The following is a 19,102-nucleotide window of genomic DNA, read 5'->3' on the forward strand; positions in this document are numbered from 1 at the left end:
ATTTTTTCAGATAGTTTATGGGATGAAATAATTTACTCTTTCCACACAGATGAGGACTTCTCAGCACAATCTCTTAGCATTCCAAGGGCTTTGAGCCCTTAGCCTCAAAAGGAAGCCTATCTGAGTCCGTCTTTAAACACTAAGGAGATCATATTCCTCTCTCCAGGAGCTTCTGGCTGGACCTACAGCCCAGAGACAACTACTGGGGGATTATTTCATGTGATGCCATGGTGGCAAAACAGAGGTAGGGCACCACTACCTCACAGCAACCCTAATCAAACAAAAACTAAATTGTTTGAGGCTTCTACTTGGCAAGTAGTTTGCTTTTTTAGCTTGCTTTTTAATGCTTTCAAAATTGATAGCAAAGTTTTTAAAATTCAACATGTTCCCTTCAGTTTACTAAAAACAATGGGAACTGCATACACAAATATGTTTCAAAATTAAACAAGCTAACTCAAGAGATGTGTAATTTTAAGCAATTTAGAAACATTTTAAAAGTCCGCATTGAATTCTCCCTCCCTATCAAAGAGTAAAAAGTTGATAATTATTCACCATATCTAAAAAGTATCCTAGTTACATACAACTGATCACCAATGATTAAAGGCCAAAATTGGTGGAAAGAACATTGATGAACTTCTTGCAGATCAAAGCAATGTCAAAGTGAATGACAGTCATAGTGGTAGGATCCCAGATGTGTGACTCTGGGGTAGCATGCTTCAAGAGCAACTGGTATTTTTTGGAATGTACCATGAGGATTGAGGATATGTGAAGACATCTCTTTCATCTCACAGGACTTAGTAGTCAGTCATAGACCAGGCCTTAGGCCACCAGCTTAGTATTCTTCAATTGTTTCAATGTAGATTGCTTATATTTCTGAACTTTAAAGATTTCCAAATAAATAAGGAGTTTAATTTAGGTAAGTATGAAATGTGTGCTTTTGGTATGGGTGACATCTGCATTCTATATTATTACATCTTAAAATTTATTTTAAAAATACACTCACATCAGAAAGCATATTTTACAGTGGTAAAGCAGCAGTTTTTATTTATTACAAATTCTAAAAAAGAATCCAACTTTATAAGTAAAAAGGAACACTGATGATCACTTAAAACATTTAAATTTAAAATTACTACTAAAAAAACCCTTTACATTCACAAAAGTCCAATGCCTTTGTTGGTTTTTACAGACATAGAATTTCTGTAGGGTTTTGGGCCCTATCAACAATTTTTATTAAGTACTGCAATAACAAAATAAAGCAATAAAACAACTGGACACTCCTAGGGGACACCAAAGATAAAGGGCCCATTAATCCGGTGTAGGCCAGAGAAACCCAACCTGTTGGCAATATGACGCTCTTTCCCAACTGGGTTTTGGTGAGACACGTGGCACAGCAAGGCTGTCAGTGCATGTGCATAAGTTGCAGACCAGGTCCCACTATGCTACTTCCGGAATCAGCCAGTCCTTCCATGAGTCACAGAGGTCCCTTGGTCCTTATTCATCTTGATATACTCATGGGATGTTTGGAATTAAGGAGCCCAAACTACCTAACTTGCATTTGAAGTCTTTCCTACCCCATCAGTCTAAGAGCCCACTCAACAAGGGTAGCCGCAGATAGATAGATGCTCATGCTCTATAGGCTGTCTGACCCTGGAACCAGCCTGGGGCCCTGATTATCATCTCCAAGGGGCAGTCAGTGGCTAGGGAAAGCTATTTGAGACCCCAGCAATCATGGTAGTGGCATCAACCATGGTGAATCAAAGTTAAGTATAATGCTCCCAGCAAACAGTGTTACCAGTTGGGATGAGCAATAACAAAATGCATTTGAAATCAGTAAGACTAAACCGTGTATATACAAACAATAATGAATATTACAAACACCAACAACCATAACAATAACAGATCAGGCTTCTCAAAATCCAGAAACCAGAAGGCTATATTAAAGTGTCTAAATATAACCATGTAAGGAAAAAAAATCTCCCCAAAACAATAAAGTCAAGCAACCTTATTTTCATATCTATATGACTAAAAAATGAAAAGGACCTTTGCTGGCATTATTGCTACACGAATATCCATACTTTCCCCCTTGACATTTAAGGACATGTGGGAGAACTTTATAAAAAAGTAAAGTGTGCAGAGAAGGCACTGTTTTGGCACTAGCAAAAAGGACAGTTAATTTCACACAAATCATGTGAGCTTTAATAACCCCTGATATACATGCTAAACTCAATCCTTTAAAGCCCTGCGGAAAACTGTATTTTTCGTGGTAACAGTTGCTTGAAGTGTATTAGGAGAAATCATGAGCAATATCACCGGAAACAGAGAGTCAGAATCTTGGCATGATTTCATCATGTGGTTTGTAATCTCAGAACACACCCTGATTTAAGAGGAGGGAAGGCAAGGCTCAAGGGCTCCCTCTGTCATCATGGGTATTGGAGGCTAATGGCTTTTCCTTATGCTTCCTGCTAAGCATTTAAATAAATTAAGAAAATTGGTAAAAATAGATTCTAATTAAAGTGTTTTATTTTTATTTTCTTTTGAGGCAGGGTCTCACCGTAGCCCAGGCTGGAGTGCAGTGGTGTAATCTCAGCTTACGCAGCCTCACTCTCCTGGGCTCAAGCGATCCTCCCACCTCAGCACCCCCATAGCTCTGAGTACAGGTGCATGCCACCACGCCCAGCTAATTTTTGTATTTTTTGTAGAGACAGGGTCTTGCTATGCTGCTCAGGCTGGTCTCAAACTCCTGGGCTCAAGCGATCCGCTTGCCTCGACCTCCCAAGGTCCTAGGATTATAGGCATGAGCGAGCCACCATGCCTGGCCTTAAAAATTTTTTTAACAACTACCTGTAAGCACTCAGGACTTAAAAAGTATTTTGACTAATATTTAAAATTTAAGAGTTTTTAAAAATTTCTTTTATTCATAGAAATTAAAAGAAAACAGTCTCTTATTTTTTTAAGGAGGGTAATTCTGAAACTAATATTTTCTATCAACTATGGCTGGTGATGGTAAAGTTCTATATATTAATGTTACTTTTTCATATATATCTCTCTCAAATGACACTTTGGCTTTCGTTCTCTCAATGTTTATCTCTGGGGAAAATGTGATTAAGATAATCAGTATTTTAGTATATATCAAAAGTTCTAATATAAGTTCTCCTCATAGTTTTTAATAGAGTTTGCATAGCCCTATTCTTAAATGTAGGACTGCCATTGCCTTTTGGTGGTAATTCACAAATTATTGTTTTTTTTTAAGAGTATAAAATTGAGGTGCCATTACAAGAAATTCTCACTGAAAATGTTGAGAATATATTTCTTAGTGTAGAAAAGAAAAGTAATTTAAGATGCTTTTACTCAGTCACAAAAGAATTTGCATATGTATTTCTTAATTAGTGGAAAAGACTTTATATAATTTTGATTGATTACTAGTCAAAACTCTACAAAACATTTAGGTTATTCTGAGAAAGTAAAAAAAAATTTAGTTGAAAACATTATGAATTCAAAAGTAGAAACAGAAAGGTGCCAAGGAGCTGGTGATACTGACTTTTGCTAATAAACACCTACCAGGACAGATCTGTCGGAAAAGGTGTGGCAGGAACAAGTAAACAGGAATCCCCAAATGCCCCTACCTCTTCTCCATTCCAGATTACAAAGCACCTGCTATAATGCACTAGAGCTTAGTGATTTCATAGTAGAAACATTATAAATACGTCTTAAAGAGTCTATCTATAGGAAATATACATATAAAATCATAGTATATTTTAAAATAGTTTAAAAACTAAAAATTAGGTATATCTATCAACATCAAACATCAATTTTTCTCCACATCAGTTGGGTTTTGTACCCACATAATGATATAGTCAAAGCCCACCATAAACCCAACTTACTTATACACTGACGTTTGAGATACACACACACAGATATATATACACTCATACAAACATACGTAACTGTTAACATACATACAAACACACACATCCATTGAGTCTTCACAGAAAAAAAGGCACAATGGCTGACAAAGCATCTTTTCATAGATATTTGTGTCTGTAAAGTGTTTCAATGTGGAAAAATAATTTTTCACTGAATTCTGCTTCAAATTGAGCACAGTGGGCATAACAGTTTTAGCTGCCTCATATTCTAAACAAGTCTCTTGATGTTGTTACAGTAAAAGATTTGAGTGCTCATATATAACAATCGTTCACATTTCCTGTGTGAAGGGCCTATTCTAGATTCGGTATAGAATCAAACGGGTTTTCAGTGTACTGTGACAACAGCAAGGATTTATGAGCATGCCTACAGTCCCTACCAAAATACCCGATCCTGTGCTTATCCAACTCCTTCTCTCCAGTAAACCACGCAGCCTGAGAGAAAATTCTGGGCTTCAGATTTTACCATGTGCACCCTGGAAGTTGTGGAATGTCCGTAATGAGTTCTGTGTCATGGATGCTATAACACTAGCAGCCAGAAACCCAGGCTTTCTACCTGTTTATTTGATGTTTAATCACAATAAACTCTTGGCTATAAAAACCATCGCAACTTGCTTTTTAATGGCATCAATAAAATAGCTCATTTCTTGGAAGACCCATGAGGAAAACAAATGTTTTCCTTGTCTTTGGATTACACGGGCCAGCTAGCATGCTTGGTAATGTTCACGATGGTGTCCTGGGAAATGTCACCCAGCCTCATCCAATGAACTATTTAATGATTTGAACAAGAAATAGTTCATGAGAAGCAAAACACACTGCAAATAAATAGTCCACTATTAGGGAACCCTAAAAAGTGAAATATAACAATTAGGGAATCTTACATGTAAAAATTTATTTACTCATTTACAAGGGTAACTGTGTTTATATAGCTTTAATTCAATTTGACTTTTTTTAGTTTCCAGTTTTAAATAATCATGTTTTTTAAACCAAAATATTTGATTCCTCAATCACTGATGGGTTATTGTATAACACTGGAGCTTGTATTATTAGGCTTAGTGTGGTCATCTGAAAGCAAATAGAATAAAAAGTGCCAAACAATTTATGGGGTAGGGGGAGAAAAACATTCCTAAATGTCTCCAAAAGAAACATCAGAGGCAAATTAGATCCAAAGCCCTTAAATTGGGCCATTTGCCATTTAATATTGGAATAGGCATGTTCATATCAGAACAGGCGGATTTTCTCTTCTTCTATCCCTTCATTTTTCCCTCTTTGCATGATGCTGCTGTAGCCCCCTCATCTCTAGGACAAAACAAAAAAAATAGAGAAACAAAGAAGTGAACTGTGTGCCCGACGAGGTTAAGAAAAAAACTAAACTGTGATTAAGTAAGTAATGGAAAAAGGAGGAGGCCAGGCGCGGTGGCTCACGCTTGTAATCCCAGCACTTTGGGAGGCCGAGGCGGGCGGATCACGAGGTCAGGAGATCGAGACCACGGTGAAACCCCGTCTCTACTAAAAATACAAAAAAATTAGCCGGGCGTGGTGGCGGGTGCCTGTAGTCCCAGCTACTCGGAGAGGCTGAGGCAGGAGAATGGCGTGAACCCAGGAGGCGGAGCTTGCAGTGAGCCGAGATCGCGCCACTGCACTCCAGCCTGGGCGACAGAGCGAGACTCCGTCTCAAAAAAAAAAAAAAAAAAGGAGGAATCATTCCACTAGTTGTGTGGTCTGGGAGAGTCTGTTGGCTTATGTTAAGTGACTTTTCAGAAAAGGATGCTTGGGGTGTACTTATTCAAGCATTGGTCTAACTCTTTGATCTTCAAACATATTCTCATTACAGCCACTCCATGAGCTTTCTGGCCATGGTGACTATCCTCATTTTTTAATTTAAAGAGTCCCAAGTGGATTACAGTGCCTCCCTTAAGTCCCTGACTGGGGATACGTCATTCACAGCAAGTGAAGACCTCGTATTTTAGGACCACTGTTTGCAAAGGAGACAAAAGTTCAAAAGGATGCCAACTAGTGGCATGGAATGCCACTCCTGGCCTGTGTAGTGCAGCAGAAGCAGACACCCCTATTGGCTGAAGTTTGAGCGAACTGTCATATCTCACAGGAAAAAAAAATTTGCATTAAACCCACTGTTGGCATTCACAACTTACTGAAAAGGCTCTTTCCTTATCCCCTCATCTTACCCCTAACCAGTGATAGACACCATGATGAGTAACTGCATTTTTGGCATCCCCTAAACTGACATTAATGAAGTCAAATAAGGTAAAGCTACTAGTATTTCCCCAACTGCAGGGGGCAGAGACGAAACCTCTTTACATTCAGTGATTTACCTCTATTTCAGTATGTGCAGTATATGCCACCGATTAATGACGATACTGGAAAAATGTAACACAATAATAGTAAAACACCAGCTAACTTTTAACACTCATGTTCCCAAGCATATACATAGATACAGACATACATATACACACTCCCACTGTTTGGGGGCTATTCATCACTGATGAATGAAACCTCCACTCAGGAGGTTTCCCCGGGCACATAATCCACCATCTGAGGAGATGCTGTCCAGATAAGTAAGTATAAATTAGGGTGAACTATGTATGCAGCAAACCCATGACAACCCAGCATGCTGATGACATCCCGTCACGGTTTACTCAGTGTAGGATATGTATGCTAAGACGATGACCAGCTCTGCTCCTGCAAGTGTTACAATTCACTTGTCTTTTCATGGAATATGAAAGGTGAACTGAGATTTCTTGGGTGATGGTCATTTGCTTGAACGGCAGATTTTTCTTCTGTTGCTGCATGAATTTTGTCTGGATAAGCATCTTCTTCACTGTTTTCATCTCTCAGATGACCCTCCAGGCTGTGTCTAATGCCATAAGAAAAGTAAATCAGGAAGCCTGTTGGGGCGGGAAAAAAAAATCAATGTTTCAGGTATGTCAGAAAATGACTTTTAAGTTATTGAGGTGGAGAATTAAATGTAGAACTTAATGGACTTTTTCTCTTTCTTTTCTGTAGTACTTTAGAACAGGGGTCACCAACCCCTGGGCCACAGACCACTATTGTTAGGACCTAGGCCACACAACAGGAAGTGAGCGAGCAAAGTCTCTAGTATTTACAGTGTATTTACAGCCACTCCCCATTGTGGACATTACCACCTGAGCTCCGCCTCCTGTCAGAGCAGGGCAGCATTAGATTCTCATAGAAGGGACTGCGCACATGAGGGATATAGGTTGCGTGCTCCTTATGAGAATCTAACTAATGCCTGACGATCTGAGGTGGAATAGTTTCATCCCAAAACCATCCCCCACCCCGTCCACAGAAAAATTGTCTTCCACAAAACCCGTCCCTGGTGCCAAAAAGTTTGGGGACCACTGCTTTAGAAGAATGAAATGCAAATACAAGATACCCCATAGAAGGTGTCCTTGATCAATATTTTCCTGGTAGAATGTGCCTCTCTATTGTGAAGACCCAAACTTTATAGATTGTATTTTGCTCTCAACAAGTTTTTCAATGTTTATATGGAAAAATTTTAATTTATGTTCTTAAAAGTCAATACTGTACTTTAAACAAAATGATATGTGGAATAAAGTCTCAAATTATACCCTAAATACAAGCGGTGAATTATCAGAGTCAAGGTCAGATATTTTGGAAAGTATGCCCTATATTAACAAAGGGGACACGGACATGCTTTACACGTGTCACTGTCACCAGGAGAGTCCAAAGAACTGTGTGCAAAGCAACTGTTTATGAACAGCCACACTGACTGTGTGGGGATCAGGAGGCAATGTTTTAAGTACCCTCCTAGGATCACTGCAGACATGTAGGCATTTTGTTGTTTTAGTTCTATTTTAGAAAATTGGTTGTGAGTTTTGGGTTGATGTAAAATGACTTTTCCTGGGTTTCATTTTTTTCACCCATAAGTTGAAGGAAATAGAGCCTACATGGTTCTTCAGGGTTAGTGGGAGATACTCATTCAAAAAGGCATCTGAAAACATCTGGAAAAGCACTCGGACATCCCTTAGAATTAGGAAAGAAAGAAATGGGGAAAAAAAAAAGCCTTTATTCCCAGGATGGGGGAGAGGGCGTGTTTCTCTCATCACAGCACATGAAATAGGAAAGAGAACCCAACGTTAAAAGACCTACCAATTGCCATCCAAATGCTGAATCTGATCCAAGTGTCTGCACTCAACTGGACCATCAAGTAAATGTTCACCAGGATGCTGAACGCTGGCAAAAATGGTAAGAATGGAACCTAAGGGGGAAAACGATCCTTTTGAATATACTCATATTTTGAAGCATATTCCCCAAGTTATTTCAATAGGGTGGCAATTAATTTGGCATATATACTTTCACACCACGTCAGTCACAGTTAAAAGCATGCTTCTAGAGACTATAAAAGGAGAATCACATCTTAGAGTATTTACCAAAGCTCAAGGCAACAGGGGATTTATCAGATTCAGTAACACCTGCACCATCAAAATAATACTGGTTTTAGGATTTAGCTTTCTTTGGGGCTTACTGATTTCATTTAGACACACACAGGGGAGACCTCTGAAATGTGGGATACATATGGTTATCCCAGGTACATCCTTCCAGGAAGCCCTCTTCAAGCCCAAGCCAGTATACTGTCAGCTCACATGGGACAGAATAGCTTAACGTGCAGTGGAGGAGCTTATCTTTTTAATGTTTAATTTAGTTTTATTTTCTTTTTAGAGACAGTGTCTCACTCTGCCACCCAAGCTAGAGTGCAGTGATACTATGATAGCTCACTGCAGCCTTGAACTCCTGGGTTCAAGTGATCCTCCCACTTCAGCCTCCTGACTAGCTAGGACTACAGGATTGAGCCACTACAGGCATCTAATTTGTTTGTTTGTTTTGTAGAGATGGGGTCTTGCTATGTTGCCCAGGCTGCACTTGAACTCCTGGCCTCAAGCAATCCTCCTGCCTTGGCCTTTCAATGGGCTGGGATTACAGGTGTGAGCCACTATACCCAGCCCAAGAGGAAAGGCTTTTGGTAGGAACAAAGTTCTCATGAGAAGGCAGGGAATTTCCAAAAACAAAATACTCACCCTACTTTTTTGATATTATAGCTTCTTTAACATGAAATTTGTTTACTATCATATATAATAATATTGTGATAGGAACATACCGAAGTTTTTGAAAAGGCAGTAAGAAGACCAATGTAGAAGGAATCCTGTACAAAAAGGAACATATCGAAGGATTCTGACACTCTCATTCACTGGCTAACCACATTAGAAGTTGCTGAGGCAGGCGGATCACCCGAGGCCAAGAGTTTGAGACCGGCCTGGCCAACGTGGCAAAACCCTGTCACCATAAAAATACAAAAATAAGCAGGGCACAGTGGCTCACACATATAATCCCAGCACTTTTGGAGGCGGAGACGGGTGGATTATTTGAGGTCAGGAGTTAGAGACCATCCTGGCTAACATGGTGAAATCCTATGTCTTCTAAAAATATAAACATTAGCTGAGTGTGGTGGCATGCACCTGTAATCCCAGCTACTGGGGCGTGTGAGGCAGGAGAAGTGCTTGAACCCGGGAGGCAGAAGTTGCAGTGAGCCGAGATCGCTCCACTGCACTCCAGCCTGAGTGACAAAGAGAGAGATTCCATCTCCAAAAAAAAAAAAAAAAAAATTGACCAAACTAACTATACAGAGAAAATGAACACAGTATTTTGGGTCACTGATCCTCGTTACACATACCATGAAGGCTACTTTTTGCTGATTCTGGGGCTGCCTCCAGATGGTGAGAACGATGGCAACGCAGAGAACAAGAAACAGCGCGAGGAGAGCGAGGCTCCAGGCCTCCAGCCTGGTGATGGCGTGAACTCCGTAAGTGGTCAAGACACTCAGGCCCAGCACGAGTAAAGCTGCAGGGGGATGTGTAGATAACATGGTCAGCACACCGTGCTCCACCTAGATTGCTTGGTGCAAAACAGCATATTCTGATAAAACATTGACTTCTGTACACACCTACTTGGCTAAATACAGAGTCTTTGCCTTGCTCTTTCTTCTTTTTCATTGAGGAGAGAGATGTCCAGTTGCATGGATTTAAGAACCATTGCTTATTTACTCATTACTCTCCCCTCCTTAGAAGCCAACCGCCCCTCCTAGTGTTACTGACTTGCATTATCTGCCCATGTGCCATCTGTGTCCTCATTGGTTACTTTCAGACTAGGATGCTGTCAGGGGTGGATACTTCCCTTTTTTCAAATGGGAAATGGCACATCTGGTTATTTTAAGCTGTTGTAAACATGGACTGTGATATGGTTTGGCTGTGTCCCCAGCCAAATCTCATCTTGAACTGTGGCTCCCATAATTTCCAGGTGTTATGGGAGGAACCCAGTGCGAGATAATTGAACAGTATGCAGCTTCCCCCATACTGTTCTCATGGCAGTGAATAAGTCTAGCGAGATCTGATGGTTTTCTAAGGAGAAACCCCTTTTGCTTGGTTATTATTCTCTTGCCTGCTGCCATGTAAGATGTGCCTTTCGCCTTCCACCATGATTGTGAGGCCTCCCCAACCACGTGGAACTGTGAGTCCATTAAACCTCTTTTTCTTTATAATTTACCCAGTCTCGAGTATGTCTTTATTAGCAGTGTGAGAACAGACTAATACAGACTGCTAATGTGCACAAATAATATATCATCTGCATCTTTCCTCCTTGTTTCGGAGAATGATATTACCACCCCATCTTCTACCATCAAGTCTGCTCTAGGAGCACCTCCTATTTGCTCTGAGAACCCTGTGCTTCCCTACTTGCCACCAGTCATCCTGTCCTGTAAAGCCCAGTGAGAGTATGGACCGTCTCCCTTGGCATCCCAGGTGCCCAGTAGAGTGCCTGACACACAGGCGATGTTCAATAAATGTCATTGAAAATATGAATGATTATGTAACTGTGGGAAAACAAACAAGGATTTTCTATATTACTGGACAATTCCATCGGGTTCCTGTCAGGTTACTGGCAGGGGTACGTGGCCTGATGCTTTCACCCAGAAGGCATCCTAACCTCTAATGAATGTGCTAGTTTGTACTTCTGTCACTCTCGTCTTGAAGTATTCCTTCCTGTTTTGTTCAATTACCAAGACACAATAAATTTATACAGGTAATATAAAGATGATCTCAACCACTAGTGATGCTTTAGGTGAAAATTTCAGGGTGGTTGCTAATATATTCTAGGGCAATGTGAGGCCCTCTGTTCTCTTTCATATCATGCCAGCTCCACTCACACACGTCTTCTGGGTCTGTACAATGTAAGCAGAGAAGAAGACTTACCCAGGAATCCTACCAGAAAGCTCACAAGAGAAGCTGACTGCTGTGTCGGCAGAAGGGAGGGGCAGAAGAGGGTCCGCACACTGAAGCCCTGTCTCTGCAGCATGGTGACCTGGGATTCACTCTTCGAGGTTGCCCTGGGAGACAATCCCAGACCATCTTTCTCGGGAGAACATTTGGGCTGGTCGTCAGATAAGCCAGGCTGGTACCTATTCCCAAACAAACATCTATGTCTTTACTCTCAAATAGACATTTGGCCCAAGTGAAACCAGCAACTAAAACCTTAGGTAAGACATCATACATAGTGATAGTGTGTAGCGTAAATCAACACTTCTGACTCCAGTCCCAGAGCATGCTGAGCCAGGCCACAAACCTTTTCGGTAAAACATCTGCAGCAAAATACCCCAAATTCCCCAAGTAGTCACCTCATCAGAGTCATATATTAGATGGCACAAGAAAGTGAAATTGTAAAGTAAGGCAATCACGAAAAAAGAATGATTATTCTGAAATTATCTATGTCCAAAGGAAATGCAGTTCATGAAAACCGCATAGAAATTCTGGGTAAATTTCAGCTATAAAACAATGCAGTCACCAGTTTGGCATTCAAAGGCCTCATCACAATCTGTCTTTCTGGCCTCACCCTTCCCTACCAATTCTTCTAGCTAAACCCAGACAAGCTCATCTGACCATCCTGCCACCTCTACACCCACTGCATGCCATTTTCCTTTATTATTTTATCCTCCTCCTGTATAGCTTATATCAAGACATCAGCCGTGATATGGTTTGGCTGTGTCCCCACCCAAATCTCACCTTGAATCGTAGTTCCCATAATCCCCACGTGCCGTGGGAGGGACCCAGTGGGAGGTAATTTCATCATGGAGTGGTTTCCCTCATGCTGTTCTCGTGACAGCAAGTGAGTTCTCATGAGATCTGATGGGTTTTCTTCTTTTGTTTTGTTATGTTTTTTTTGAGACGGAGTTTTGCTCTTGTTGCCCACGCTGGAGTGCAGTGGCGTGATCTCAGCTCACTGCACCCTCTGCTTCCTGGGTTCAAGTGATTCTCCTGCCTCAGCCTCCTGAGTAGCTAGGACAACAGGTGCCCACCACCACGCCCTAAGGGGCTTTTTCCCCTTTTGCTCAGCACTTCTCCTTCTGCCATCATGTGAAGAAGCACATGTTTGCTTCCCCTTCCACCATGATTGTAAGTTTCCTGAGGCCTCTCCAGCCCTGTGGAACTGTGAGTCAATTAAACTTCTTTCCTTTATAAATTACCCAGTCTTGGGTATGTCTTTATTAGCAGCATGAGAATGGACTAATACAAGCCTGCTTCTCCTCCTAGTGTCTGCCCCAGGTTTTCATTACAGCCTCTTCTCCTTCTGGGCAACCTTTACTTATCTTTGAAAATAACACTTTCCCTCCATATAAAGAAATAGGTTCAGTGAGAAAAAATACACGAAAATATACAGGAGAAATTCAAAACCAGCCATAATACCATCAGCCAGTGTTAATCACTGTTAGCACTTTGGTACAATTTCATCCAGGCATATAATGTCTGTATGGGCATATATGATTTCTTCATGAAAATTTATTATTTAAATAAGTTCAGACACTATATATACTATAGTTTTATATCCTGAAATGGATAAATTTCTCCATAAAATTAAATACCATTTTATTTGCTGTAGAAGAGTTCAGTGAATAAATGTAGCCTCATTTATTTAACCATTCCTCTAGTGATATTCAGGTTAGTTTCATTTTTTCACTATTGTAAATTACCTTTTCCAAAAACATCCTTTACATACATCTGTGTGTGCCTCTGATTAAATATTTAGCACAAAAATTTTAACAACTGAATCAATGGAACAAAAAGCATAGCATTTTTAAGTGTCGTTAGACATTATGAGAAACTGCCTTTCACGTAGATGAGGCCAACCTATCACTCATGGTCAACTTGCATTTGATTCTTTGCCAAAGACCAGATAGGCTTCTTCCACTTCTCATTGCTATTTTGACAGATGTGACCTCTCACCTTGGTGAGACTGCTGGCTCCCTGGAAGCCAGGAGAGTGAGGGCTCATTTCTCACTCTCAGAGTCCCTCATGCACGGTACACCAGGTGACTCACCTGAGGATGAGAACACAGGCTGCCACCAGAGAGTAGGCCATGAGTGTGCCAATGGACATCATGTCCACAAGCGCCTTCAGGTCAAACAAAAAGGCCATCAAAGCTAGGGGGAGAAGAAAAGAACGGTGAAGTAAACGGCCCAGGAGGAAATTCCATACAGTTATTAACGTTCAAGTCAGGGACATCTGACTGCCACTTCATTTTAGTACCAATGATAAGTCAACCAGAATATAGAAAATGTATCTCTCATAGTTAATAAGATGTTCTTTAGGTCATATAAACTCCTGATAGGACTTCAAAAACCCTCAGCTCTCTAGCAACTACCCAAAGCACATTCTACTTGGATTACATAAAAAGTATTTGGCCTGACAAAGAGTGAAAACCTTACATGACAGAACACTGTCTTTGATATTTCAGAAGAAAAATACTGCTAGGAAACACTGGCTAGCTCCTTTTTTAAAACCACAAAAAAACATTCAAACAGAAGGTGCTTTCATTATAGATATTATATAACCACTTTAGTTTCCATATGCACTAAGTTATATCATAGACAACTCAATTTTTTTTTTCTTTTTTGAGACAGGGTCTCACTTTGTTACCCAGGGTGGAGTGCAGTGGTGCAATCTCGGCTTACTGCAATCTCCACCTCCCTGGTCCAAGCGATTCTCATATCTCAGCCTCCCGAGTAGCTGGTACTACAGGTGTGCGCCACCACACCTGTAACTTTTGTATTTTTCGTAGAGGCAGGGTTTCACCATGTTGGTCAGGCTGGTCTCAAACTAGCCTCAAGTGATCCACTGGCCTCGGCCTCCCAAGATGCTGGGATTACAGGTGTGAGTCACAGTGCCCAGCCTGACTCAAAATTATTTTAGTAATTCTGATAAAATAAAGTAAAAATAACTTTCAATTAAATTATGTTTCTGAAACAGGCTTAATTCTACTATGATTAAAGCCATGCATTCCAGGTAGACTTACTAGATCTGAGAGATCAATTTCTGGTCCTGCATACCAAATCCCAAAATATTAAGAGACAAAACATACTTTAAACACTTAAATAGCTTAACTTCCACTAAGCAACTGTTTCCTCCACTGAAACATCAAAATAGTCACAATATTAACTTGAATAGTTTTCCCTGTGATAGTAAGTAGACAACATTCCATTCCATTTATATGATGTTGCAGATCCCTCTACACGATTTAAACCTCTGTGATCTCATTTTACCTTTGAGTCAATGATCCTAGGAGATGGGAAATCATTTACGTTTAGGCATATAAAATGGCTGGATTTGACAATTTTTGACCTCAAACTCAGCAATTATGAGTGGTTTTTCTAACAGGATTATCCCCATCTTAGAGACAGGGTAACTTAGCAAGGCCACGACTACCCGTCAGGGGCAGAGTTCCCCTCATCCAACGGCTGCATGTTCCTTCTACAAGATCACACTGTTTCTTTTAACACACTGTATGCCTCACTTTGAAAATTCTTTGCTGGGCACAAAGGTTCATACCTGTAATCCCTGCACTTTGGGAGGCCGGGCCAGGCAGATCACCTGAGGTCAGGAGGTTGAGACCAGCTTGGCCAACATGGTGAAACCCCATCTCTACTAAAAATACAAAAATTAGCTGGGCATGGTGGCACATGACTGTAATCAGAGCTACTCAGGAGGCTGAGGCAGGAGAATTGCTTGAACTCGGGAGGCGGAGGTTGCAATGAGCCAAGATCTTGCCACTACACTCCAGCCTGAGTGACAGAGTGAGACTATATCTCAAAAAAAAAAAAAAAAAAAGAAGGAAAATTCTTCTTTGCTCATATACTTATACGTCAGATTATTACAATTTTGGTAGGTTTAAAAATCACAGAGAGCCAAATAGGGTAGCCAAGAGAGAAGAAAATGATGAATTGTCCACACAAGCTCTCTGATCCAAGTTAAAAACAAGCAAAGTAAGGTGTGGCAGTACAAAATAACAAAAATATTTTAGAGCATTTTAAAAAGTGGTCTATTACAATTATCTTCTTTTAATTATTAATTTTAATATCTTAACATGCCACCAAATTAAATTCTTCCTGAATAGACAAAGATAAGCTTTTAAAAATTCCGGATCATTACTGGCAAGTATTTTACCAGAAAGAGAAAATTTTTTTATGAGTTAAATAAAATGTAAGACTCTTTGTCAAAAAATATTTATAAACTACCTTTAATATCACGTGTTGTTTAAAAATAAAATGGGCCTCACATCATCCAGGTAAACCTTCATTTTAGGGGGGCAGAAATCAAAGCCTGAGAAAATAAGTGACGTGAGCTTCTAACATAGTTTAAGAAAGGGCCAGATTTATAAGAAAATGTTTACAAAGTGCAAGGGTTTAAACAAATACATTCTGACCCTGAAAAAAATTCCATTTTACACAGAATGAAGCACTAGCTTTTTCTAACCTAATTTCCCAACAATTCAGAGCCTCAACAAAATTGTCATTTTGGTTTGAATTTCTAGTGCCAAGATTGTTCATTATTTTATGTCGTTTAAAGTCATTTAAAGTCATTCTTTTGCTTCCTGTAACAGCATCTTTAAGGCCATTGTCTAGATCTAGAATCTCCCTGAAATTTTCTGCATGAGATAAGGATCTGGCCAAAGGTATTTTACATGGATATTAAGACGTGCCAAAAGACTAGCAATCTGGATTTTCTGAACATAATTTAAGTACCAAAACTGTGAAAGGAAAAATAGATTCCTGATGGAGTTGGAGAGGATATGTATGTTCGTAACTGTTAGATGGCTGCGATGGCCCTGCAAGCAAGGACACCAATCATATTGAAGATGGTGATCCCAAGGGCCAAGCATAAATCATCTTGAATATTTCTTATTAATAATGGGTAAAGCTTAGCATTTAAAAAATCCTGTGGACCCTTGGCAATATTTGACGTATATCCTAGACCAAAAAATTGAATCATTATTTTAAAATTAATATTTCAAAAATTAAGCAAGAATTCCTTAATCAAAAGTTTATGTATCAATAACATAATTTTGTGTGCTAGTTCATCAGAAAAGCAATTCATAATATTTAGTGAAGAGCTATTATAACCCTTTGTACATCTGTTAGAGCCCAAAAGATTAAAATAACAAAACAGTAAAAAGAAATCCCAAAGGGTCAATTAAGAATGAACTTCAGTATACCACCGCCACCACAATTTTCACGTTAATCCCAATGCTTGTATAATAATTTTTATCAGTGATTTTTTTTTTTAACTTACATGCACAGCATGCAGACCCTCTTTATAAGTCCATGCATGCGAATTAAACGTTCCAGTCCAATGCTCAAGAAACCTAAGTTTGTAAAGCTTACCAGAAATGACCCCTGCAGTCAACGTGGCAGCAACTGGTGACTGCCTCTTACTCACTCTGGCAAGAAATCTAAACAGTAAGCCATCCCGGGCCATGGCAAACAGAATTCGGGGTAAAGGAAACATAGAGCCCAGAAGACTAGAACAGAAAAATTCAAAATCCACACGTGAGTTATTTTAAGGATTCTTCTAGACAGGTATAGACAGGTAAAGACTGGACACACGAAAATGCAGAACCAAAAAATTCAAAATAGGAAACACTGACAAAAAAGTGACTGAACTTCTTGTAAATCAAAAAAGAAAACCACCTAGCTTTGTATTTTTAATGCAGAGTCTTTGATGAAAAAGATCCCCCGTTTCTTAAGAAAAGTCAACTCTCTCTCACCTGCCACTGCACCCGATGATAAAGTAGCAATTATTGGTGTCTTCGTTTTGGAATTGATTTGAGCTAGACATTTGAAAAGCAACCCATCCTCCGCCATAGCATAGATTACACGAGGCATTGGGAAAATGGATCCAAGAAGACTGAATAAAAAGCAAACACATGCAGTATGGCAAACATTCATGCAAGATTACATCCCCGAACGGAAATAAAATAATTGTATAACATTCAGCATGACAGTTGTAATTATGAAGTCATATTATTTATATTAATAATTATGTCATATTATTTTTTCAATGCACCATGATAGGGCATTTAAAAAATTTGCTAATATTTACGATGATGCTATTCATTATTCTGCTACAGATAAGTGCCCAGCAAAATTATCAGAGTAAAAACAATATTGCAAGTAATTTGTGTACCCACAATTATTACCAAATTAAAACTAAATAATTAAGACTTAACCAAACCAATATTATTAAGACATTTTTAGCAGCAACAATTTAGAAAATAAAATTACTAATTTGATATGTAATTAAAGAAAAGACTAAGTAATTTTATTTCATAAGCAATAGATGCAACCTTTATTCAATAATGACATATTTTTTGCATTTATTGTACCAGTATTTTTTCTCATACACCCCGATCTTGGATCAAGTTAGTAATAATCCCCAGCATCATAAGATAATCAAGGTAGAAAAAGGCAAAGAAAATCAATTTACGTAAATGTAGCATACAGAGGTGGCCGCAATGAAAAGTTAGCAGCTGAAGTTTAGTAAGACAGTTTTTGCTTGAGATTTTCGGAATTACTTTTGTTTACTAGCTGCAGCATTTCACACATTACTTAGTTGTGAAAAATAACCATGTAAGAGAAAACAAAAAAAAGTATTTTGTTTAAAAATCCTTCTTATTTATTTATTTTATTTGCGACAGGGTCTCACTCTGTCACCCAGGCTGGAGTGCAGTGGTACGATCATAGCTCACTGTGCCCTCAAACTCCTGGGCTCAAGCGATCCTCCCACCTCAGTCTCTCAAGTAACTGGGACTGGGACTAAAGGCGCATGCCACAATGCTCAGCTAATTTCTTGAATTTTTTGTGGAGATCGAGCCTTGCTATGTTGCCCAGGCTGGTCTTGAACTCTTTGCCTTAAGTGATCCTCCCGCCTCGGTGTCCCAAAGTGCTGGGACTACAAGAGTGAACCACTGTGCCTGGCCCTCCTTTATCTTTAATAAGGCTCTGTTGAACTTGGCCATAGATGAATCTTTGTCCATCCCTTCTAAGGCCATGGTGGCATGGTATCTTCACAGTTCAGACTTTTGAAATTACTTGAAGCTATTCAAAACAAACCTCAAGGCCGGGTTTGGTGGCTCATGCCTGTAATCCCAACACTTTGGGAGGCTGAGGTGGGAGGATCGCTTGAGCCCAGGAGTTCAAGACCAGCCTAGGGAACTTAGCGAGACCTCCTCTCTATAAAAAATAAAAAATTAACGAGGTATGGTGTTACGTGCCTGTATCCTAGCTACTCGGGAGGCTGAGCTGGGGAGATCACTTGAACCCAGGAGTTCGAGCCTCAGTGAACTATGATCACGCTCCGCACTTCAGCCCGCTTGACAGAGCGAGACCCTGTCTCAAATAAATAAATAAACCTCAACACTAGCAGATGGCTGAGAAACCAAGAGTGTCTGATTGCTACTTAATATTGTCTTAACTAGAAAATAAAAGGGAGTTTGAGGGGGAAAAATAAAGCTAGGCTGGTGAATTACACTAAAAGACTTCTTTTTCTAGTTTCAGACTTTCAGAACCTTATTTTCGGTTAAAAAATTACTAATCTGGTAAAAAGATTAATTTTCTCTTTGCAAGACTCTTCCACCGTGTGGCATGATAAAAAACTAGAATGCAATATCTGACTCATAATCATATGTTAATTGAAATAAGGGTAGCTCAGCAAACCTGGGAAATGAGTTCTCAAGTATTCAAACAAGCAGTTACTGAAAATCTGAAAACTTGGGATTCAACGACCCTTTTCTCTTCACGTATT

The 19,102-nt window shown here is 39.7% G+C and overlaps 1 protein-coding gene across 5 annotated transcripts in view; it reads right to left on the minus strand.

Moving 5' to 3' along the window:
• Positions 1–1,016: 1,016 nt before the first annotated feature.
• The window catches only part of SLC7A2 (solute carrier family 7 member 2), a 74,079-nt gene continuing 55,993 nt past the window's right edge, over positions 1,017–19,102 (minus strand). For all 5 annotated transcript variants that reach the window (XM_055287100.2, XM_055287107.2, XM_055287111.2 and 2 more), the window contains 6 exons: positions 17,067–17,206; positions 13,344–13,446; positions 11,225–11,430; positions 9,652–9,818; positions 8,073–8,181; positions 1,017–6,826 (listed from right to left, as the gene is read on the minus strand). In XM_055287100.2, coding sequence (XP_055143075.2) covers positions 6,630–6,826; positions 8,073–8,181; positions 9,652–9,818; positions 11,225–11,430; positions 13,344–13,446; positions 17,067–17,206 — 922 coding nt within the window. In that variant the 3' untranslated portion in view covers positions 1,017–6,629. The remainder of the gene's footprint in view (positions 6,827–8,072; positions 8,182–9,651; positions 9,819–11,224; positions 11,431–13,343; positions 13,447–17,066; positions 17,207–19,102) is intronic.

This window comes from Symphalangus syndactylus, chromosome 1 (genome assembly GCF_028878055.3).
Source record: "Symphalangus syndactylus isolate Jambi chromosome 1, NHGRI_mSymSyn1-v2.1_pri, whole genome shotgun sequence".
NCBI classification, from domain to species: Eukaryota; Metazoa; Chordata; class Mammalia; order Primates; family Hylobatidae; genus Symphalangus; species Symphalangus syndactylus.